This window comes from Sebastes fasciatus, chromosome 21 (genome assembly GCF_043250625.1).
Source record: "Sebastes fasciatus isolate fSebFas1 chromosome 21, fSebFas1.pri, whole genome shotgun sequence".
Classification (NCBI taxonomy): domain Eukaryota; kingdom Metazoa; phylum Chordata; class Actinopteri; order Perciformes; family Sebastidae; genus Sebastes; species Sebastes fasciatus.
The window spans coordinates 7046166-7069644 of NC_133815.1; the positions used below are offsets into that span (position 1 = coordinate 7046166).

At 41.5% G+C, this 23479-nt stretch overlaps 2 protein-coding genes across 5 annotated transcripts in view; both read left to right on the plus strand.

Annotated features, from left to right (window-relative positions):
• Positions 1 to 147: 147 nt before the first annotated feature.
• topbp1 (DNA topoisomerase II binding protein 1) lies at positions 148 to 14781 on the plus strand. Of its 4 annotated transcripts, none has more exons than XM_074621494.1 (28): positions 148 to 550; positions 2098 to 2197; positions 2290 to 2424; positions 2528 to 2671; positions 3558 to 3739; positions 3961 to 4154; positions 4294 to 4467; positions 4582 to 4748; positions 4891 to 5054; positions 5171 to 5415; positions 5528 to 5850; positions 6459 to 6631; positions 7235 to 7446; positions 7771 to 8084; positions 8717 to 8890; positions 9114 to 9229; positions 9410 to 9533; positions 9990 to 10148; positions 10319 to 10400; positions 10497 to 10698; positions 10792 to 11021; positions 11225 to 11367; positions 11483 to 11579; positions 12168 to 12331; positions 12958 to 13086; positions 13206 to 13295; positions 14016 to 14177; positions 14531 to 14781. In XM_074621494.1, exons 2-28 carry the CDS (start codon positions 2111 to 2113, stop codon positions 14657 to 14659), a joined length of 4515 nt encoding a protein of 1504 aa, XP_074477595.1. In that variant the 5' UTR covers positions 148 to 550; positions 2098 to 2110; the 3' UTR covers positions 14660 to 14781. The 4 variants fall into 4 exon arrangements, with proteins under 4 accessions (XP_074477595.1, XP_074477597.1, XP_074477596.1 ...); XM_074621496.1 differs by having other exon boundaries at positions 151 to 550; positions 9990 to 10133; XM_074621495.1 differs by lacking the exon at positions 148 to 550 and having other exon boundaries at positions 2016 to 2197; positions 9990 to 10133.
• Positions 14782 to 19923: 5142 nt separating this feature from the next.
• Positions 19924 to 23479, plus strand: part of tmem108 (transmembrane protein 108) — a 53862-nt gene continuing 50306 nt past the window's right edge. The window contains exon 1 of the mRNA XM_074621573.1: positions 19924 to 20299. The gene's annotated coding sequence lies outside the window, so the exon portion shown is untranslated. The remainder of the gene's footprint in view (positions 20300 to 23479) is intronic.

Consider the following 23479-nt stretch of genomic DNA (forward strand, 5'->3'; position numbering starts at 1 on the left):
CAGTTAGTGGCGGTAATGCACCAAATTGTTGTTTGCCAACCGCCAATAAACCTCAAAGAAGAAGAAGAAGATGCTGCGGATCTTTACAACACCGGAAGTCCCTGAACTCCACACGGTCGTATTAGAAGGTAACACACCGGAAGTTACGCCGTTGGTTGGCGCGAATAAGGAACAATAACAACAACAAAGCGGATCTTCTTAATTTAATCAAGCTATTATCATTAAATTATTACCTATATATGTATATTTATTTCTTTAAATGCTGTGGGAACATCTCGTTTATGATAATATGAACACTAATAATCTGAAGTATTGTTTATCTTTATAACTTTAGCTTATTTTAATGTTAGTTAGCTAGATAACCAGTGAGTCAGCTAATTCTGTCTGAAACAGTAGCGTTACATAACCTGCTTTATCTCAAGTAGTTTCTTATTGACAAGCCATACTAGCGTTAAGATAGTTCCCAATGACTAGTTAGAGTTCATATTAATTACTGTCAGAGTAGAAAAAGCCTCTTTATTCTTCTGACAGTCCATCAAAGAGGAGGAAGGTAAGTCTCCATCAGTTAGTTAACATTGACCCGAAGAACTGTTTAAAGTTAGTAGCTATTAGTATAATACTATATACCTATAACGTACCAATCTGTAGCCTGTTTAGTATTAAAAACACGTTTAGTCTGAGCATATTCTGATGATAGCTGCTGACTCAGAGGCTAACATTTACTGCTAAGGCCAGCTAATGCCATTATAACTAACATTAAGTCTCTCCACTGGTCCTTATTCAAGGCAAGGCAGCTTTAATACAGCACATTTCAACAACAGGGCAATTCAAAGTGCTTGACATAAACATTCAAGAACATTGCGACAAAGTGCAAAAGAACATTAAGACATAATCAAAACAGTTATAAAAACATTAAAGATTAGAAAATAAAAACAAGCTAAAAATAAAAGCTAGGATAGAAGCTAAAATAGAGTATAATAACACAAGAGTTAAAGCTCTAGTGCAGTATATCAGATCATTATCTGGTTTAATAAAAGGCAGCAGCAAACAGGAAAGTTTTAAGCTTTGATTTAAAAGAAAGGTTTCTGGGAGCTTGTTCCAAATATTTGGTGCATAAAAACTGAACCCTGCTTCTTCTGCATGTTTAGTTCTGACTCTGGGGACACTAAGTAGACCTGATCCAGATGACCTGAGAGGTCTGGATGGTTCAGAACATAGCAGAAGATCAGAAATGTATTTTGGCCCTAAACCATTTTTTTTGTATTAGGAAGCATGTGCATGTCAGTGATAGATTCAAGATTCAAGATGTTTATTGTCAAGCTGGTTATACAGGTACAATCGTGTGAAATGCTTTTTGCTGGGAAGCTCCATTAAATATGACAAGTTATATTACAATTATAAAAGGAAATACTTTGTACAAGGTATAATAAGAACATATACATTTAGAACATATACAGTATAAGATATATTTTTGTGTGAGAAGGTGTCGTATGAATTATTTATTTAAAAGTCTGATGGCCTGATACAGACTTCTGTGGGGTGTGTATCATGCCTCATTTTTTATATATATCAACAAAAACAGACAATACTAGGAACTAAGGGCAAACAAAAATGGAGACAAGCAAATACAAAGAAGAACATAAGTAGTTAAAGGAGAAAAATAAATAAATAAATAAAACACAGACAACACCCTAAGGCAAACAAATCAGGGAGACATTGGCGACATACAGTATATACATAAACATGTAACCTTCCCATCCCTGAGCAGTGCTACCTCGGGTACTAAAGACTATGTGTGTATTGCGTCTTGATTGTCCGTACCTTCTATAGAGGATATCATCGGTCTCCAAATCTTTTCAAATACCTGCAGTCTGTCATTAAGGGTGTAACGGATTCTTTCTAGGTGGAGGGTATCAGTCAGTGTTGTTATCCAGGATTTAAATGTTGGCACTTCTTTCCCTTTCCAGGACAAGAGAATCAGTTTCTTTGCACAAAGGAGACCATAGGACAGGAGATGATACTGTGTGTTCTGTAGGATTTTAGAGCTATCGGAAGCTCCTAGTATAACATTAAGTGTTTCCACTGGTCCTTATTCAGTTACAGGTTGACCATGTCCAAAGGAGACAGGGAAGGCTTCATTGTGAAGTTTGTGGAAAGCAATGGACTAAAAACAGAGTATGCTGTCAAGGCTTATGAGGTAAAGTGTCCAATTATCAAATCTTGTATTGATGATTGCCACTGCTCTACTGTCAGTAGATGATGATGATTGTCTCATGTTTACACACACAGGCCATCTTGGAGCTGCAGTCTGACAAGTACTTGAAAACCATCGATGAAGATGCTGTTTTACAGATGGACCAGAAGGACAAGTCTCTGTTTGTCTTCAGCAGCTTCACCACCCCGGCCTTTCTGCACTGCAAAAAGGTCTAACTCAATATCTGATACAAACAACGAAACCTGGATCCTAAAATTCATAATCATGTAGAGTAATTCTTCTCTCTCTAACTCTTTGTTATTTGTTCTGTAGCTTGGCTGCCGAGTGGTGAGTCCACTGGTGGTGTTGTACTGCCTGCAGCAGCAGCATTGTGTCCCCAAAGCAGAGATGCCCGTCTATAACATGGCCATGGCTGACATCACTATTTCCTGCACCAGCCTGGATAAAGCAACACGGGTTAGTTCACTGCGTCTGATGCTTTGCAGATTGTAGCTCCTTTTGGTTTGGCAAATGCCAAATACCTCAGCGAAGATATGAATGAGTGAGACATAAAACATTCAGCAATGATCGGCCCAATTAAATTAAACTAAACTAAACATTAAGGATCAAGGAGGGTATATCTCCTCTTCAATTTAAATCCATTTTAAGGATCGAGAAAGTGGCACTATAGGTCGATGTGATTGCTCTTGATTGTTTCACTGAATTGTTTTGAAATTGACCTGTTTGTGTGTTATAGCAAATTATTTTGTGTTGCATACAAACTGGATGTCATGCTCGTTTCACTCATGGTGTGTGACTGTTGTATTTGTCTGCTTGTATTGTTTGTTTTATTGTTGTAACAATATCTGTGCTGCCCTCTTGGCCAGGTCACTCTTGGAAAAGAGATTTTAATCTCAATGAGTTTTATACCCGGTTAGATAAAGGATATATATTTCACCGCTTTTTAAAGTCTCAGGCAGGTTGGTAATGTTAGCATATAGGTGTCTGTCTCAGCTGTATGTTTTAGGTGATTAGAAGTACAAATATAATTACATAATTTTAGGGAACACAGACTAGAGCTAGTTGGAAATAGGAAACCACAAATTACAACATGTTAACGAATGTAGCCTTTATCATTGTTATGAAATAGCAGGGCACAATCAAAGTACTATACAGTGTGTGCATAATATTGTTTGCACTTAATAGTGAACATCTGAAAAAGGCCAATTCATATGAAAGGAACTCATCCTAATGGTTCATTGATGTACATCCCAAAATACATACGAAAACTGTGAGAGTTGGGGAAGCACAGCACAGTGTCTTCTAAAGTGTTCTATGTGTTTGTTTCTGTCCGTCTCTACAGACAGAGGTGATGGATCTGGTGCAACTCATGGGTGGACGGGTCTATCTTGATCTAAATGTCTCTGTCACACACTTGATAGCCGGAGAGGTGGGCAGCAAGAAATACCTGGTAGCTTCCAGCCTGGGTAAACCCATCCTGCTGCCCACATGGGTCAACACCTGCTGGGAGAAATCTCAGGACAGGTATGTACCCTCATTAAAACTGACATTTCTGTTCTAACATCTACTGTAGAAACATACATACTGATTTTTTTTTTGATGTTGTCCAAATAAACTCTTTCATGCACTGTTTATTGAAAAAATCTTGAAGGTTCATCAAATTATACATTGTGAATATTTGATGATAATACTAATGATTATGACACACTTTAGATGAAATTAACACCTCGCTCTGCCTCCTACAGTCTTTTCAGGTATACAGATCTACCCATTGAGGACTATGTGTGTCCTGTGCTGCGTGGCTGCACTGTTTGTGTGACCGGCCTCTCCAGCACAGAGCGTAAAGAGGTGCAGCGGCTCTGTGATCAGCATGGAGCCAACTACACCGGTCAGCTCAAAATGAATGAGTGTACACACCTCATCGTCAGTGAGCCAACCGGTAAGTCACCAGCAGTTTCAGCACAATGGGTTGCAAGATTCATTGTAGAACATTTACAAGAATCACTATAGCTATAGTCTTGGGTGTGCTACCGTTGTGGCTACCAGTATCATTTGTAAGTATTTGTATCTGTTTGCAGGTCAGAAGTACGAGTGTGCGAGGAAGTGGAATGTGTATTGCGTGTCTCTGCACTGGCTGTTTGACAGCATAGAAAAGGGCTTCTGTCAAGACGAGAGCAGGTACACTGTGGAGCGTAACTCAAAGACCAGTCGACCGCACACTTCCACCCCCACTGGCACCAACAAGAAGGAGGGTGAGCCACAGACTGAGTGCAGTTATTTGTTGTTTACTGTATTTTAAAATGTGTTTTCAGAGTGTTAGTCTGTAATGTGTTATAATGAAGAATCATGTTTTTTTTTACCTCCAGAGGGTCCATCTCTGTTGGGCTTGAGCCACATCTCTGTGAATGCTAGCATGACAATAAATGACACAGCTCTCACCAACGGCACCATCAGCCGCCTGGAAGCTCCAGACACCATAGATACTCTGGATCTCACCGTCTGCCCAGCTGATGATATACTGGATGGTTGTAAGGTAAACAAAAGAATATTTCTTTTCACTTAGAGTGGAGATTTCTTTTTCCACAATGTTGTTGTTGTTGTTGTTGTTGTAATTTCTTGATAATGTGAAAGGCAAAGTCGAGGCTTTATTTTAAACTTTGTTAAATGTTGTGCAGCTGTATCTGTGTGGCCTGCCAGGGAAGAAACTGGAGAAGCTGCGGCGTCTCGTGAACGCTGCAGGAGGTCTGCGCTTCAACCAGCCCAGTGAGGAACTCACACATGTGGTCATGGGAGAGCTGGACCAGGACCTCAAGAACTTTCTCTTCAAAGCAACACACAGGTCTGAACAGCAAAGATTATTACTTTACATTGTATTTATTGCATCCTCACTTATTGTACATTTTCAACCCTTGTGCCACACTTTAAATGGTGTTATGTCTGTATTGTACTTCTCAGACCTCATGTAGTAACAGTGCAGTGGCTGCTGGACAGTTTCAACAAAGGCAGTCTCCTCCCAGAAGCGAGTTACCTCCACCCTGACTGTCTGCCCCCGGCTCCGGCTGCTGTATCTGTGGCTGCCCGTCACACTCCCGCCTCCCGGCACTCAGCTGGTCCCCCTGTGGCCAGTCCCAGCACCCCCAGGCACACGAGAGCAGAGGAAGATCTGCTCTCTCAGTACATGGATGATGACCCTACAGTAGGTAAGTAACTGTTGTTGAAGAATACGCTTTGTTTAATTGGACACTATGAAGAGATTTTCCCAGATATAGTTCTATATATTGCAGCTAATCTCATTTTCCTTTTACCCTTCAGTGGACATGCCCCCACCAGCAGAGGTCAGCAGCAGGAAGTCCATCAGTACATTTGCTGAACCCTGGGCACCAAACCACACCAGAGGACCAGAGCCAGACTCGACCCTGCAGGAAGCCAGCGAGGCAGGCCTGTTTTCCGGGAAATGTTTCCTTCTTGTGGGCTTTGGCGCTGAGTCGGAGGCCCAGCTCTCGCTACTGGTGACAGAAAACGGAGGCAGGATACTGATGGGCCGTACACGTGTGGTGGCAGACTATGCAGTGGTCCCACTGTTGGGCTGTTCAGTGGAGGCCACAGTGGATGAGGTGGTTACTGATACCTGGCTGGTAAGATCATTATATCTGTGTTGGGAGGAGGGTGTAGCATTCTTGGTGATTTCAGCACCATCTGTTGATTTGTCAGCTGGTCGGACAAAGGGGCAAATATTTAGTTTTTATTAATCGTCTTTTAATAAAGGGTTTCTGTGTGTTGCTTGTCGATTTTTTGAGGCAGCGCCCTCAATTTTTGAGCCGAAAACAATTAGTTAATTAATGGATTGACAGAAAATCAACAAGTTTTGATAATCAAATTAATTGTTTAGGTAAATTGTCAGGCAAAAATGCAAAACATTGTCTGGTTCCAGCTGTTTTTTATGCTGTCAAATTGAATAGAGCTGTAACAATTAATCGATTAATCAATCAAATAATCGACAGATTAACAGATAATGAAAATAATCGTTAGTTGCAGCCCTAAAATTGAATATCTTTGAGTTTAGGTTGGACAAAATAAGGCATTTTGAAGACTGTGATGGGCATTTTTCACAATTTTATTTACGTTTTATAGAATAAACAATTGATGAATCAATAAAATATTGTCAGATCTCTATCAGTTTAGTGTCGTATGAAAGTAATTTGTAAGTTTAATGCAGGTCTGCTTTGCTCTTGTTAATTTTCAGGCCATGTGTGTGGAGAAGGAGTGTGTTCTGCAGCTGTCCTCCAACCCTCTGTTCACACCAGTTCCTGTGATGGACGAACGTTTTCCTCTCAAAGATTGCGTTCTGTCTGTCAGCCAGTTCACCGGAGCAGAGAGGGAGTCTTTGGTGGAGCTGGCCAAGCACCTCGGAGCCAAGTACGGTTACATTGCAGTCTGACCACACATGCTGTTTTATTTTAGGCTGCACGGTATAAACATTAAGAGTTGCAGGAGTGTTTGGTGTTTACCTTTTCTAAATTGATTTGGATGATGTGTAGTTTGGTCTAAGGCAAAGGCAAATGTATTTATATAGCACAATTCATAGACTTAAAGGGAGAATGAGTAGGAGTTTCCTAAAAAGCAATGTATAGACTCATACAAAAATAATCCCTCTCAATCATCACTTATGACCCACTAGAAGTGAACGGCTGTGTCTGTATCTGCAGAGACTCTGCCCTCTGCCTGTATTTTCTTAGTTTGCTGTGTTCAGGACGTTTCTGGGCGTCAACCTCTATAAAAACATACCTGTATATTGTACTTGTAGTGTAATAGCAGTTGTTTTGTGTTCAGGAAACAAATATCAAAAAGAGGAATTTCCATTGTTCATATTTCTCGCTGTAGGAGGTCCTGGGCTGTGAGGTTATACCACAGCTAAATAAGTGTTCTCTCTCTCCTGCATACTTTTATTACCCTCATGTGTCCTGCCTGCTCATTGTGCAAACTACTTGTCTTAAATCCTCTCATCTCTCCCTCCTGCAGTGTCCAGGATTACTTTGTGCGCCTGGCCAACCAGAAGAAAGGGATGCTGGCCAGCTCTCATCTGGTGCTGCAGAGCCCCGACGGCACAAAGTACCAGGCGGCGAAGAAGTGGGGGCTTCCAGCCGTCACCATGCGCTGGATACTAGAGTCTGCTCGGACCGGCCAGAGGGCAGAGGAGGGGCGCTTTCTAGTCGACCTGCCACCCTCGCCAGGTTAGATTAAAGCCTTTATATGGATGTAAATGCATGTTTTATTTGCATTGGCTGGGTGTAGAACATGATGGATGGCAATAATTATAGTAAATTACCAATGAATGGTTTGTTTTATATTTATTTTTAAGTTATCTGAGAGATTATTTGAAAATTTTAATAAAATTGATCTCCAAGGGAATTCTGCGAGGCATTTTTGACCGAATTAATGAATATTTTTGCTATATCCGTTGTTGTTGTTGGGTGTGATTCGGTAGTGCATTTTAGTTCGTGTCTGATTTTCATTGTTTCCTGTGACAATGACTTTATTTTCTTCTTTTCCTACAGAGAGGGATGAGAGTTTTGTCGGTGGTTCCCAGAAGCCTGCCATGCCTCCACCAGCACGTTCGTCTCCAGAGATCCCTCTGCTGGGTCTCCAGAGCGGTAAGGCCGTCACCCCGCTGGATTTGGGTCGCTTCCGGAGCAAAGTGTTCCGCTCCGTGTTGGACGAGAAGAAGCCCAAAGAGGGTTTCAGCACCCCCAAACAAAACCAGGAGGGCGGCAGAAGGAACCCCCTTCAGAAGGAAGCCTCCCTGCAGCTGGACACTCCCTCTCGTTTCCTCAACAGAGACCAGCTGTTCAGACCCTCTTTCAACGTTAAGGTTGGGATCCAACAGAATCTAGTGCTATGATTATGATTTTTGTTTTGCTTTTGTTTTTCATGCACTGGTCAATTTTGAGATTTAGGTCTATTTTGCTCCCATAACATGTCTTCATGCAAAGACATCCAACATACACATTTAGGTTTTGATTTTACTACTTTGTCTTTTTGTGTCTGTAGATTTCTTTTAAATTCACCCAAAGCATCAGATAGATAGATAGCATTAGATTTTGCCTTATTTACATATTTAAACATCTCTTGCAAAATGTATGTAATTTTACAATACATATCTTTAAAGGCTGTTTTCTCACAATTAGTTTTTATGCCTCTGCGCCGGCGACAGTCGTGGCCGGAGGAAGGGTTTGTTCATATATCCTTCATAGCCTGATTTATAGAACATTCTATTCCTAAAAAACGGCAAAAACGTGTAATTTGCATATTTAAACATAAAATTTCAGAAAACTTGTAATGCAAAAAATAATTGTCTTAATGTAAGTAATCAACGGGGGAAGTTTGGTGGTGATAGCTATTAGTTAATATTTTGACTCTATTCACCCGTAGTGTCTCCTTTTAATTGTGCACTGATATTTGATAGATCATCCTATTAATACATGGACTGTTCCTTTTATTAAGGATGCACTAGGAGCACTGGAGACTCCAGGAGGAAGATCCAAACCAGGAGAGAGACCGGAGACTCCACTGACTGAAGTCATCAACAGGAACCTGAAGGTGGCTCTCGCCAATAGCGCCTCAGATATGCAAGCCATGTCTGCTAGCCCCCAATTTACCAAGACGACTGAGAAGGAGGTAAACTGAATTACATAAAAATACACTTTAATCTCAGAATCACTTAGTATGTCAAATACAATGACACTAATGGAGGATCTCTTTTAATTCCAGAAACCTTTACTGTCATTTAGTACAAGAGAACATAATTTATAGTACAAGGGAACATGTGAAAGAGTATTCTATATATCATGTCTATATCACTCGACATTTTAACAAAAATATTATCAAATTTGTTTGTAAGGTCCCAGAAAAAGAAGCCAGCCCTCTGACTGGTGTTGTCGTCTGTGTGGGAAAGAAGCTGAGCAAAATGCAGAGTGAACTGAATGCCATCGCTGCCTCGCTTGGAGCTGACTTCAGGTAATCAACACATTTTAATTAAAGGATGGTTTATAACATTTTAACAGTCATAAAACAATCCCAATGTGCCTGTATGTACAGTAAATGAGTTACCGGTTGCTGTAATCATTCTTTTACATTTTTATTGTAGTAAATATGGATGCAAATAGTACAAACATCTCTTTATCAACTTGTTTTTAGGTGGGCTTGTGACGATACAGTGACACACTACATCTACCAGGGCCGTGTCGGGGACAACACCCGGGAATACAGAGGAGTGAAGGAGAGAGGACTGCATGTGGTCTCCCAGTACTGGCTGCAGGCTGTACGTCTACCAGTAGCAAATATCAACTACTTGTTTTTTACTCTTAAATGCACAGGAATATATTAACAAATCTTTGTAGAGTAGTTAATATCTTTGCACTTTTAAATGAATTGGGGCCGGAACTAATGATTTTTTTCAGTATTTCAATATTTGTGTTGACATTGGTTCTACAAGCTTGAAAAGAAAATATGTCTTCAGGAAGATGCATAAAGTGATATTAAGATGCACTTTGGGATCTTATTTCCATGGCTGCTTTGTACCTCCTGTTCCTTTCAGCATTCACTTAGTACATTTCACTTGGGGGGAATAATTATCATCTCATCAACAACAGCAGAATATTAAATCAAAAACAGCTTTGATATGTTTATTTTGCAGACTGATGGGAGTTCAGCTATGTTTCCCCTCATCATTCAATTAATTCTTGTGGTTAATAAACTTCTGTGTCGTCTTGTGCAGTGTGCTGAGGAGCAGAAGCATGTCTCCGAGTCTCTGTATCCTTTCACCTACAACCCCAAGATGAGTCTAACCCTCAGCCAGGTGCCTAACAGCACCCAGAGGTCTCCACCTTTTACACGAACCCAACTCAAAGACATCACCGAGGTAAAGGACGACAAGGTGGATGTAAATATATAAATTCACCTCCAAGATTCAGAGACATTAGATACTGTTCTGCAGGAAGCAATATGTTATTATTGGTAATGTCTAATGAAGCGGTATCTCATAAATGCAGGCGGTGTCTCATGTTGTTGTCTTTCTGTTTGTCCGTTTAATTATTTGTCCCTCAGTGTGAACACACAGAAGAAGCCACAACATTACGCCGTGTTAGCGATGGAAGTGTAGATCAAGAAGAGATGAATGATAGAAGTGGTGGGTGTCTTTTTCCAGCTTTCATTTATTTCCACAAAGCTTCTGCACGATTAATGAACACGAGGATTCATGTGGGTGTTTATGTCTTGTCTCCAGGTATTTCAGAGACTCTAGAAATGAGAGAGAACCTGCAAAGACAGCTCCAGGAGATCATGTCGGCCACCAAGCTGACGACAGGGAGGCGTACCTCAGTCAGGCTCAGCAGGATGGGATCAGGAGGGGCCGACTCGAGCCCCCACACACCTGACGGGAACCGGGTCGGACGCTGCGGGAGCAGACGTACTCTGGAAGCTCTGAGGTAAGGAAGCCATGTGGTGAGAAGAGGGGTAAGTTATGGGGTTCATACACATCCTCATCCAAATAAATTCCCCTCATTCTGTCCTGATTTCAGGGTTCCCAGAGAAGCGGCTCTGGACATAAACACAGAGCCGTCTCAGAGTGAACAGATAGTTTGGGATGACCCTACAGCCAGAGAGGAGAGGGCCAAGCTGGCTGATAATTTACAGTGGCCTGGTAGCCCCTCACAATACTCTGAGCCCCTCGCACCTCCTCCTCCTCCCACTGCAGAAAACGGCGCTCAGTTCAGGGACTCCATGACGGACTCTGAGCTGGTGGAGATGGGTAAGAGTTCAATTAAAAATAGCTGGTGCAACCCAATTCTATAGAGAACTCTAAAGTTAGTCAGATGTTTATTTACCTGCATCCGAAAAGAGTAATTTCACCATAAACACATCCAACTGGAAAGATGTGGTTTCTGACATACTGTAAGCTCAGTTTAAACTAATGAATTTGACTTTCACTGTAATCACTGTATCCTCTCCCAGCTGCATGTGACGTCATCGACCAGCACATGGGCCAGAGAGTCACAACGGCTCCAACAGAGGAGCGAGAAAACGACATCCTCACTCCTAAAGCCCCCAGCATCGCCTTCCCTCTGGCCAACCCCCCGGTAGCACCGGAGCCACAGGTGAAGATTCATACTTACATTAAGAAAAGGAAGTTTTAATACAACTGTAATGCGCATTCTATAGCGTCTCTTTCAAACAAGCTACTGGTGCTAAAAGGTTCTTTCTTCCTCTCAGGAGGAGCGTGAGGAAGAAAAGCAGCCACCCAGATTCCAGCTGTCCTCCCTCAGCCCTCAGGAACGCATTGATTACAGTCACCTCATAGAGGAGCTTGGTGTGTCTTCCACCTAATTAGGGCTCTAAACAGTATTTCATCATGCTGCAGTAAAAAAAATAACCACAACACATCACAGGCAGAAGTCAGAGGAGCTAATCCCTGATGACTAAACAGGAGGATCTGCCTCCAGGGTCTGGGAATATTTCCTCCTGCAGATGTTTCCTGTTGTGAGCTCAGCAGTATTCTCAAATAAACCACCACGACTACCATCAGAAGTTGAACCATTAGTGGAAATGATATGGTATATTCAAATAGGATTCAGCATTTACAAAGACAAACATTAAGTATAAAGGGACAGATTGATGCATAAAACAGTCCATGAGATGAAATTCTTTCCAGAACAATGTGTTTAATTCTGCCTCTAAAGGTGAAAGTGATGTTTCACTCACAGCAGCTCATAGTGAGTCCGCAGGTAGGGATGAATGTCTTGCTTAAGGGCACTTTGACAGCCGTTCATACATTTATATAATGCTCTTTTATTATCAGGTCTGTATCTATAACTCCAGATTGGGTACAGAATATGTTATCTTTATCTTTATCTAGTTCTTTCTTTTCTTTATGTCCATTTCTGTTTCTGTATTGTAGGCGGTGTCGTCCTGGACAAGCAGTCTTTCGACCCCAGCTGCTCCCACATCATCGTAGGGACTCCTCTGCGCAACGAGAAGTACCTGGCAGCGATGGCGGCGGGCAAATGGATCCTGCACCGCTCGTACCTGGAGGCCTGTCGCTCTGTGGATCGCTTCATCCAGGTCAGGATCTGAAGGTTTCTGTTTTACAGTCTCTGAACCCCAAGCAGTTTCAGGGCGTTTTTTTGCTCACGTTTTTCACTGCAAGATATACTGTAAGTCCTGCACCTTTATGGAAACATCCCAATCATGTCGAGAAGTAGAGAGAACAGTTATAATGCCATAAATCATTAAAAAAAAAATGCAAATTGAATTTCTTTGATAATTTATTTTATGAAAAAATGAATCTATGAATCTACAAGCTCTGTGTAAACAGCCCGCAGTTCAGTTAAAGTTTCACTAAATCTTTATCATGTGACTGTTGGTCTCAGCCAAGTCAGTCATGGCTTCCCAGTTGCGCTAAGGAGCACAGAATTTAATGTTTTTTACAGGATCTAATTAGTGCTAACAGTTTATTTTTGGCAAAATTGAAACATGTAGAATAAGCAACACAAGCCAACTACATTTTGAGCATATAGAAATGGACATACAGTTTTGCCATTAGCTACAAAACCATATTTTATTAGTTCACTCAGAGGATTTTAAAGATTTTTAAAGTTCATTCTCATATCTTTGTAACTATCACAAAATGGTCCATTGTTATTTTTCATGCTGATTATATTTTATATTTCATTATGTGTGTGTTCCAGGAGGATGAGTATGAGTGGGGCAGTAGCTCCATTCTGGATGCGTTGCCCTCCATCACCTCCCAGCAGAGGAGACTGGCGTTAGCAGCCATGCGCTGGAGAAAAACCCTGCAGGGACGCTCTGAGCAAGAGGTACTTACAGGCACACATACACACACAGTTAACAGAACAGTCCTAATTACTGTCATTGTATTGTATTATCTTCTACTTGAGTGTTAAAGTATGCTAAATATTCTTTTTGTGTTTGTCAGGGAGCCTTCAGTGGATGGACGGTGATGCTGAACATCGACCAGAACAGAGAATCAGGCTTCAGGCGGTTACTGCAGTCTGGCAGAGCCAAGGTTGCTGCTTGTTTATTAGTAGTGTTAAATCCAACTTAATTTGTCCTTTTACTCAACACTAATGCAGTGTTCAAATCAGACAAACAGCTCTTTCTGTAATGAATTATAAACATACTAATAATGCGTTACAATCTGCTTCTAGCACTGTATAACTGCTGGTCACTGGACATTTTGCTTGCGTTGTTCTTGCATAGATTTAATGGTATTTTAAAACTCATTACTAACTAAATCTAATTACACACTCATTACTTGAAGCCTGACAAGATGGGTCTTCATGTGACATGTCATCCCGTGATTCTCGCTTGATTTCGTGAGAATCCAGCTGCTGTGCGAGGTAACAGTGGCCCTGTAGAGAATCTCTGTCCAACAAATACGTTGCAAATTGGGGAGCGTCTCTCCTAGTATGCTCACAGGGTGTCCCCCAGGGACGGGTTTAGCCTCGGTGGTAAGCCACCCAGATCTTGACAGATCTTGCCTTGTGATTTGTTTAGTTGTTAATTAGGAGATGACTCCCAAACCACAATCATTAAATATGACATTTGCTGACCTTTGATTCAGACGAGGTGACTCACCTCCGCTATAAAACCCTGAAACAACTACTGTAGTACTTTACCAGTTCCTCTACCTCTCAGCCATATTTTCCACAAAAGGTTGACATGTTTTTTTCTGTGAACATATTGAAGTCATTAGTTCTCACCTGTAATTTCTGTCTCTCTCCAGGTGCTGCCGAGTCCCTCCCCGTCCTTGTACAAGGAGGCCACTCACCTGTTTGCAGACTTCAGCCGGCTGAAGCCCGGAGACTTCAGAGTCGACGTGTCGGCGGCTTCCTCCCAAGGAGTCACATGCTTGAAGCCAGAGTACATCGCAGACTACCTCATGCAGGTTAGTGGAGCTTTTGATATCACTGGACAAACCTCATATTATCATGAATAACAAAATCTTAGATAATTTTGTGGTAATGTTTATGTAAATGTATCGTTTCCACAAAGTGAAGCCGTGTAATGGCTTTGTAAAAATGGACCCCAACAAATGTTATAGTCATATATGCCAACAGAATTACACAATCTCAATTTGTAGACCGTTTAACACGTCTCAGGATTTTTAAATGACATTATCTTACAAGGATCATAATTTTGCAAGTCATGAAAGTCTAGACAGAGAGAGACTTCGCCTCTCTATTAAGTTAAACTCAGTATATTCAGTGTTAAAGGTGTGTTTTTTTCTCACTGACACAGGAGCCGACCCCGCCTATCGAGCTGTACTACCTGGCTGAAGCTCCCTCTGAAGAAGCTTCAGGCACTCCGTCACGTAAGCGCAAAGCAGCAGCCGAGACCTCCAGGCTGAAGAAAACACGTCTCAACTGAAATGTCACCCCCTACCTAAATATTATCACTAAAACATTCCCATATCTGTGAAAATGATTGTAAATAAGATTTGTTTTGTATCTCTGATATTAAAAAATAAAGTGTAGCATTTGTTTTGGTCACTCTTGCATCTTAAATCAAGTGCATTGCAGTCTGTGCAGTGCACCGGGGGACTGTAGCTGTGATGGATGACTCAATGAAGGGCTGGAGAAAGTGTCGAGTCACGTTTTGTAATTGGGTGCAATGATGTGCTCTGGCCTGTGGAGGGCAGTAGATCTACACTGTATGACTCAGGTCTGCGTTACAAGTGACTTCTCAGAAATAGAATGAGAAAAGGAGTTTCTAATGTGCCACTTTATTTCTTGAAAAACTATTATTACATGGTATATTTAATAACTTTATCAATGTTTTTAGTTAGCTCATAGTCACATTGCATCCAAAGCAAAAGTACTCATACTGTGCATCTCGTTCCTTGTTAAAAGTGAATACAGCTAATCACTTTTTGATTGTCTTTTCAAAATAAAATCCACCTCTGCGTCTATATATACAATGTTAAACTGTCAGACAGCATCCTTTGTGTGTCTGCTCTTGTTCACTTGGTAACAAGACGTCAAAGAGACTGATAAAAGCAATTGAAACACTCTAAATCAACCGGGCGTACTCTTCCCCACCCATGTGATTATAGGCCCACTTGTATCTGCAGTTGATCTCCCCGTGCAGTAAACACCAGATTTTGTTTACCCGCTGTCGATTTAGGCTTTTTGGTAGAGCGATGTGCTGTTTTCATACCAGGGTGCCAGCTGAGGTTAGATGCCCCTGTTCCCTCCCATATGGACGGATAAGTGGTTTAACCTCATAATAGATGGACCAGCTGACGGCCTCACGACCGATTCAGCGTTGAGCTGCTGTTTGAGAGGTGTGGGATTAGAGGAGAGAGAGCTGAACATGACTCAGGCTGCTGGGTCCAAGAAGAGCCTCTAAGGGCCTCCAACAAAGGACGGTACAGCCAGTAGAGGTTTGCACCAAAATAGCAGGCAAAATTTCACTTTTTACCACCAACTGTACTATCAGTTATTCCGTTATAGCAGTGCTTCCCAAGCTTTTTCACTTATGTTCCGTGTTGCCAGATTGGGATGAATTTGGGCTGCTTTTGTCAACAGATTTGCAAATATTGTGAAAGCAATATTACCAAACAAGGTGTTATATTATGGTAAAAAACACTTCAATTCAGTAAACTTTGTTGTGCCCACTCACTCATATTATTGACTCATTTAATTTGAGAAATATTTGTGTTGTATTCAATCGTTGTTAGGGATAACAGTGGAGCTTCTTACCTTGACGCCATCATCATTGACATGGGAAGTTGTGTATTTGGTTGTCTGACTGCACTCTGAGTGGGTTATCCAACATTTTATCTTTGGTGATTTGATGCAGAGATGAAGCTTTGTATGCTCATGATATGTTTTCTATTGCGCATGTAATGATTACACAGTTTTTAGTTTTAGTTTCATTTGTCATATGTAGGTTAACGCAGGGTCAATGAAATGTATAGGATGATAGAATGGGTCAGCTCAGCAATAAAAGACAAGATAAAATGACAATAAGAATATATAATAACAACATTAATAAGATAGATAGACAAAGGTAAGATAACGTGACAATAACTTGTAAGAAAAAAAAGTGACGATATAAATAGAATAAAAATATAGTAATATATACATGTGAAAATGAGGATTGTATGTAAAGGTTTCTGGCAAGGTTATGATTTGGGCTGTTTATTGAATTGGGCAGGTTTTAACTTATGAGTGGGCTGGAAACTCAATCTGATCTGGCAACGCTGCTTATGGTCCATTGGAATGAAGCAATTGCTGTTCCACCAGTGCTTTTCGGATTGAAGAGGTAAAACTATCCATCATTTCACAAGAAAAAAACAACAAAGAAAGAAGTCTTGTCACCTTCCCTGCCCTGATAATCTTCTTTCAACCCCTTTGATACATCATGTGACCCCTTCAATGGGTCCCCTCCCCCAGGTTGAGAACCACTGAGCTCTAGCACTCTACACTATACTGATCAGAAGTCTTATGAAATGGTCTAATGTGAGTCTATTTTAGTATAACTCGAGTTAAAAGGGTTAGAAAACCCCAGATTAAAAAAAGATTAAACCTATTTGGGTAAAGAAGAAGCCCACTGTCGCCTGCAGGACACGTAAAGACATTTTAAAAATCGGTCAAACCGTTTGGCTGAAAAGTGAGTTTTTCTTATCATACTATATTTAGTATTTGGGCACATCATGGGACTGCTGTTTTTGCAATAGACCATTATATGTTATTTATACTGGATATCGTATGATACGAAAATGACAAATCAAGTATTTGGTGTCTATGAACTCAGAGAAGAAGTTGAATATCAAAGATATGCACACATATGCAGCGTAAAAATAAATATTTCATATGGAAAAGTTTAATAAACACAATGTTAGCAATGTTTTCCTCAAAAATCCAGATTTTGACTATTAATAAAAGTGTGATTTTTCACGTGGTATAAAAATGTCAAAGTTGTACTGTTAGATACTTGCCCAAAGTATATCTGTACCAAATTTCAAGACTTTTGACCAATCAGAACTAGAGCTGTGTATCGGCAAGAATCTGGCGATACGATGACTATCATGATACAGGGGTTACGATTCAATATATTGCGATACTGTTAGGAAGGTGATGTATTGAGATTTTTTTAATCTAATTTTAGGAAAATTGTCATAGTATAAAGAACACACCTCCATGAGAATAAAATTTGAGTAAAAAGAAGTTTTTAAGCATTCAGATTAGTGGGCTCTGCATTTGCATTTATCACAGTCACTGTAACGTCCAGCATCATAGCACTACATGAAGGGGCACATCCACTTAGATGGTGCAACTCTTTGCAAATTACAGCTGAAGTAGGCGAGATTGGGGAAATATGATTAAAAAAAGTTATTGTTATAAAACGTTCGCTATATCCTGACAATAGTACATGAAACAGGTAACCAGAAAAAAATCATTTGCCTCTGTGTCCTCCGGTGCTCCTAACTGCATCTGCAAGATTTCACAGACCGGAGGAAAACAAGCAGTAAGAGCTGATCTGAGGTCTGCTGTCCAGCTGCCGTCTATGAGAGCCGGCTGTCAATCACTCACGAACTCCAACCAAACGGTCAAACTAGACAGCGCTGATCAAATATGAATCAATGTTATGTTACGTTAATGCCTATTTCTCACCTCAAATGTTTTCAGAATCATCTTGTGGTGTACTGTTTAGTTGTAAAATTAGGAAGTTTGTGACGCCGCCAACATCTTTGAATCTGGTGAAGGAACGCCAAGCTCTGGTCACATGACCGGCGCAAAGCCAATAGGAACGCTCTCTCAATGAAATGACCTGTGATTGATCAAAGTCTCCCGTCACGGGCTAGATTTTCTAAAGCCTGAAAACAGAGCCATGAGGAGGAGCAGAAGTCTAGTTATCTCTCAGAACACTTGAATTACAATATGCTGAAAGGTTATTATGGAATTGTTGCCCAATGATGCCAAAAATATACTGCCTACTGCCACTTTAAATAAGTATTGACTGAGTTCATCTTTGCATGTAAACTATTAATTAAAAATCGATACAGTATTTTTGAGAATCAATACAGTATCACAAAACATAATACTGCAATATTTTCAATATTTTCTTACACAGATGTTGTGGCATTTTTTCTTATCATACCAAATATAGTCTTTGGGCACAAATGGGTTAATGACTTACTAATTAATCAATTAAGCAACTCTGACATCTTGTTTATCAAAGATCCTGCAGCTTTAATGTGAGCCTACAGTCTCTGCAGCATTGCACCAAGAGAGACAAACAGTGGAGAAGCTGTGTAGAGATGAAAATATCAACCTCAGGTCTCATTGCACAGGTTGTCTCTGGTTGGTTTTGAGTCAACAGGTGTCTCCTGGGCTAATCTCCCACTTTGCTGACTGGCTGCTGGCCAACAGGTGAGTTTCATTGGTGCTTTATTCCGTCATCCTTCCTCGTCTTCCTTCTCTCTCCTCCTCCTCCTGGAAGGTAACTTTACTCTCCTCTTCCTCCTCTCTCCTCCTCCTCCTTCTTCTTCTTCTTCTTCTTCTTCTTCTTCTTCTTCTTCTTCTTCTTCTCCTTCTCCTTCTCCTCCTCCTCCTTCTCCTCCTCCTCCTCCTCTCTCCTCCTTTTCCTCCTCTCTCCTCCTCTCTCCTCCTCCTCCTCTTCCTCCTACTCATCCCCGTCTTCCTCCTCCTCTTCCTCTCCTCTTCTTCCTCCTCCACCCTCTCCTCCTCTTTCTCCTCCACTCTCCTCCTCCTCTTCCTCCTCTCTCCTCCTCCGCCTCCTCTCTCCTCCTCTCTCCTCCACCTCCTCCTATCTCCTCCTCCTCCTCCTCCTGTAAGGTAACTTTACTCTCCTCCTCCTCTCTCCTCCTCCTCCTCTTCCTCCTGTAAGGTAACTTTACTCTCCTCCTCCTCCTCCTCTCTCCTCCTCCTCCTCCTCCTCCTGGAAGGTAACTTTACTCTCCTCCTCCTCCTCCTCTCTCCTCCTCCTCCTCCTCCTCCTGGAAGGTAACTTTACTCTCCTCCTCCTCCTCTCTCCTCCTCCTCCTCCTCCTCCTGGAAGGTAACTTTACTCTCTCCTCCTCCTCCTCCTCCTCCTCTTCCTCTCCTCCTCTTCCTCCTCCACCCTCTCCTCCTCTTTCTCCTCCACTCTCCTCCTCCTCTTCCTCCTCTCTCCTCCTCCGCCTCCTCTCTCCTCCTCTCTCCTCCTCCTCCTCCTCCTCCTCCTGTAAGGTAACTTTACTCTCCTCCTCCTCCTCTCTCCTCCTCCTCCTCTTCCTCCTCCTCTTCCTCCTGTAAGGTAACTTTACTCTCCTCCTCCTCCTCCTCTCTCCTCCTCCTCCTCCTCCTCCTGGAAGGTAACTTTACTCTCCTCCTCCTCCTCTCTCCTCCTCCTCCTCTCCTCTCTCCTCCTCCTCCTCTCTCTCCTCCTCCTCCTCCTCCTCTCCTCTTCCTCCTCCTCCTCCTCCTGTAGTGTAACTTTCCTAGTCGGGACAGTGTGATTTGAGCACAGGGACACTCCTCCTGAACTAAGGGAGGTAAACTCTGCAGCAGTCCTCATTAAGATTCCCTCTCCGTACACAACTCAACCACGAAAAACCCTCCTCTAGTGGGTGGCACCCGCGTCCTGCGCGCATCTTTAATTGCGCACCACCAACCACCACCTCCATGCATTACCACGGATCATCATCATCAGCAGCAGTGATCACGCTGCCTTGACGGGTTTGCTTCATGTCCTGCTGTTTACAAGGCTGAAGGTGGAGGTGGAGGCAGAGGAGTCTCCAGAGCTCCAGCAAAGGGTGGTGCCCTGTATGCATCTCATCCAAGCTGCTGGACACGCTGTGCATGCGGACAGAGACGCGCTCTCCAGCTCCTGCAGTGTGCATTGAGCAGCTCCACTTCTTGTTAGCAGCTCCCATGATTGTGACATTTGCTCGGTGATGACTGCTGCAGGCAACATGTGCGCTCGGATGGTGTGAAGAGAGAGAGAGACACAGCATTGCTTTTGGAGGGGCTTCATTTCTCTCATATCTATCTATCATAGGTGAGTACATCAGGTTTATTTCTCCTACTGTACACCTGCTGTTCTGTGTGTTTTATTGGCTGCTCTCACTGTGCAAAATGCGTATTGATTCATGTTGAGCATCCGATTTGTTGAAGGTTTCCAGGCAGTGACTGTCACACAGCATCAAATCACTGTCAGTGCTGCAATCACTGCAACAGATCCCCAATATATGGTGTCCTATTGGTGTAGACAGAGCATCATTTAATGCATTGCATGATACAGGAAGGTGTTGCTGCTGCTGGGCTCTGGAAATTTCCTGGAAAATCCTGATTTCACTGCATGGAAAATGCATTTTTTTGTTTGGTGGATTCATGTTTTGTCTCTCTAAAAAAAAAAAAGGAAGTAATAATTATAATGATAATACATTTATTTATATAGCACTTCTCAAAACAGATGTTACAAAGTGCTTCACAAGACAATAAAAGCAGATAAATAAATTAAAAGATATGGTGACTGTTAAAACAGAACATCACAGAACATATCAATAATAATAGAAGTGGTACAAATATACAGTATATATACATAAATGTGTATAAATGTACACATGCGTCCAGAAACAGATGTGTACATACATATATTTATACCCTTCTACTTATAGGAATGCTAGAAAGTTTTTTAAAAGTGGATACCGAGTTAGATGATCATATCTCTATAAGAAGTGCATTCCAGAGTGTCATGGTCAATTAAGAAAATGTGCTCTCTCAAGTGTTTCATTAGACTTTGGGTGTGCACTTAATTCCTGGACAGATTGATGGTTAAGATTCCTTTCTTGCAGTATAGCTGGCTGTAGTCCCAGTTTATTTACAGCACTGATATAGGCTTGTTTACTTCCAAAAACAAAAGTTTCTGGTGAGCCATCAATCTTTGCAACTTGAGTATCTTCTGCCCTAAGTGCCCTTCAAGTGGTTTATTTCTCAAAGCAACACGGCAGCAACAAAGCAGACAATAGGAGAAACTCTGTTAAGACCACCAGCGTCAACCACAAACACCCCATTTGATTGTGGAGCTCCAGCTTTGTTTCCAAGCACAGTGGGATCGTATGGAGTATAGAGTAAAGTGTGTACTAATTGAACCTGCCGGCCACTCTCTCCATTGTGCCAGGAATGTTTGGTTGCCTGTTCTCCACAGAAACCCCCCCCATGTTCCCTTTGTTCTGGGGGACAATCCTCCAGTGCCATGTGTGTCTAGTGGTGGTGGGGGGAGGGCGAGGGAGAGGGGTCAGCGGGGGTATTGACATCTGTAGCTGACAGCTTCCTCGGGGCGAGCTGACATGCTGTGATACCATGAATGGGTATTAGGGGAACATATGAGCGAAGCACTCAACAGTAATGAGGATATTTATTCCTTGTGCACGATGCTCGGGGACCAGAGATGTCATGCAGGGCTGCGAAACTCTGTCAACATTTATTGAATGTAGCTTGATATATATAAAGACTAAATTCAAATGGTTTGACATATTTTGAAGATAAAGGTGCAGTGTGTGCGATTTGACGGTATCTAGTGGTGAGGTTGTAGATTGCAACCAACTGAAACTTCTCCCGTGTGCCAAGCGTGTAGGAGAACTACGGTGGCTGATGCAAAAACATGAAATGCTCTCTCTAGAGCCAGTGTTTGGTTCTTCCGTTCTGGGCTACTGTAGAAACATGGCAGTGCAACATTGCGGACTCCGTTTCAGTTGATTATACACTAAAGAAAACATACTTATATTATATTCAATTACTTTCAATAGATCCCCGTAAATGCTACACACAGGCCCTTTTAAGTAACTTTATTTACAGTATATAATCCCAAATACTGGCAGAAACAAGTAGTTGATTAGTTGACTGTCAGAAAATGAATCACCAGCTATTTTGTTAATCAATTAGTTTTCGAAATCATTAGTAAGCAACAAGATTTAGAGTCTACAGTCGTGCTATAGCAGCTCTACTGTAGGCTGTACTTGCTAATATCCTCACTATGATAAATAGGGCTGCAACTAACGATTATTTTCTCGATTAATCGATTAGTTGTTTGGTCAATAAAATGTCAGAAAATGGTGAAAAATGTCACTCAGTGTTTCCCAAAGCCCAAGATGACATCCTCAAATGTGTTGTTTTGTCCACAACTCAAAGATATTCAGTTTACTGTCATAGAGGATTAATCGATTATCAAAACAGTTGGTGATTAATTTAATAGTTGACATCTAATCAATTAATTGTTGCAGCTCTCATGACAATGCAAACATGCCGATGTTAAATATAGTGTTTACAATTTAGCATGCTAACATTTGCTAATTAGCACTAAACACAAAGCAAAGCTGAGGCTGCTGAGAGTGTCATTAGTCCTGATGGAGGTGTTATAGAGGTAAAGTTAATGGATCACCAAAGATGTGAGAATTCATCCTCTGGGGAACACGAATATCTTTGTCACATTTCATGGCAATCCATCCAGTAGTTGTGAAGACATTTTACATAAAACGACAAATGTGAAACTCAAGTTTGCCGAATTCATAAGTGTTCATCCTCTTGAGACCATGAATATCCATTCAATATCCATTGAGATATTTCAGTCCGGACTGAAAGTGGTGGACCAGCCATGCTGCTGGCATAAAACACCAACGGTTCTCTGGTTTCAACTTTTAAATTGTGAGGATTTGCTGCTTTAAATCATTTTAAATTGAATATTCTCAGGTTTTTGTATGTTGATCAGAAAAACAAGGAATTGGAAGATGTCACCTTGGGCTCTGGGAATATGTGATCGTCATTTTTCCATATTTCACTCCATTTTTTAGTTGATTAATTGAAAAAAATACCCAAATCACAACTCCAATGGGCTTCGCAGTCTGTATAACACATGATACCCTCTAGAATTTGACCCCTTGATTTAATGACGGAAAAACTCCCCAAAAAAACACCATGAAAGCTATTAAAGTCAAGACTGGATGAATGACATAAGGAGGACAGTTGCCATTTGATTTAGAGGATTTTGCCTGTCATCAGTGACAAATCCTGCCAATTCTTTCTGATGTTGTCCTGTATGAAGGAGGCCAAAGTGTCATTCATTTCAACACCTTCCTATTTGGTGTGATATCTACTGTCAACATTAGCAAGAATTTTTAGAGGGCAACAATCTCCACAGCTGCTCTGTTATCGCCAATGGCAGGAAAAGTCTACATTAACA

Coding starts and splice junctions, on each gene's coding strand:
- topbp1 (XM_074621494.1), top strand. CDS start 2,111: ATGTCCAAAGGAGACAGGGAAGGCTTCATTGTGAAGTTTGTGGAAAGC. Junction 9,534..9,989: donor CCCAGTACTGGCTGCAGGCT/GTACGTCTACCA, acceptor CGTCTTGTGCAG/TGTGCTGAGGAGCAGAAGCA. Junction 11,580..12,167: donor TCACCTCATAGAGGAGCTTG/GTGTGTCTTCCA, acceptor TCTGTATTGTAG/GCGGTGTCGTCCTGGACAAG.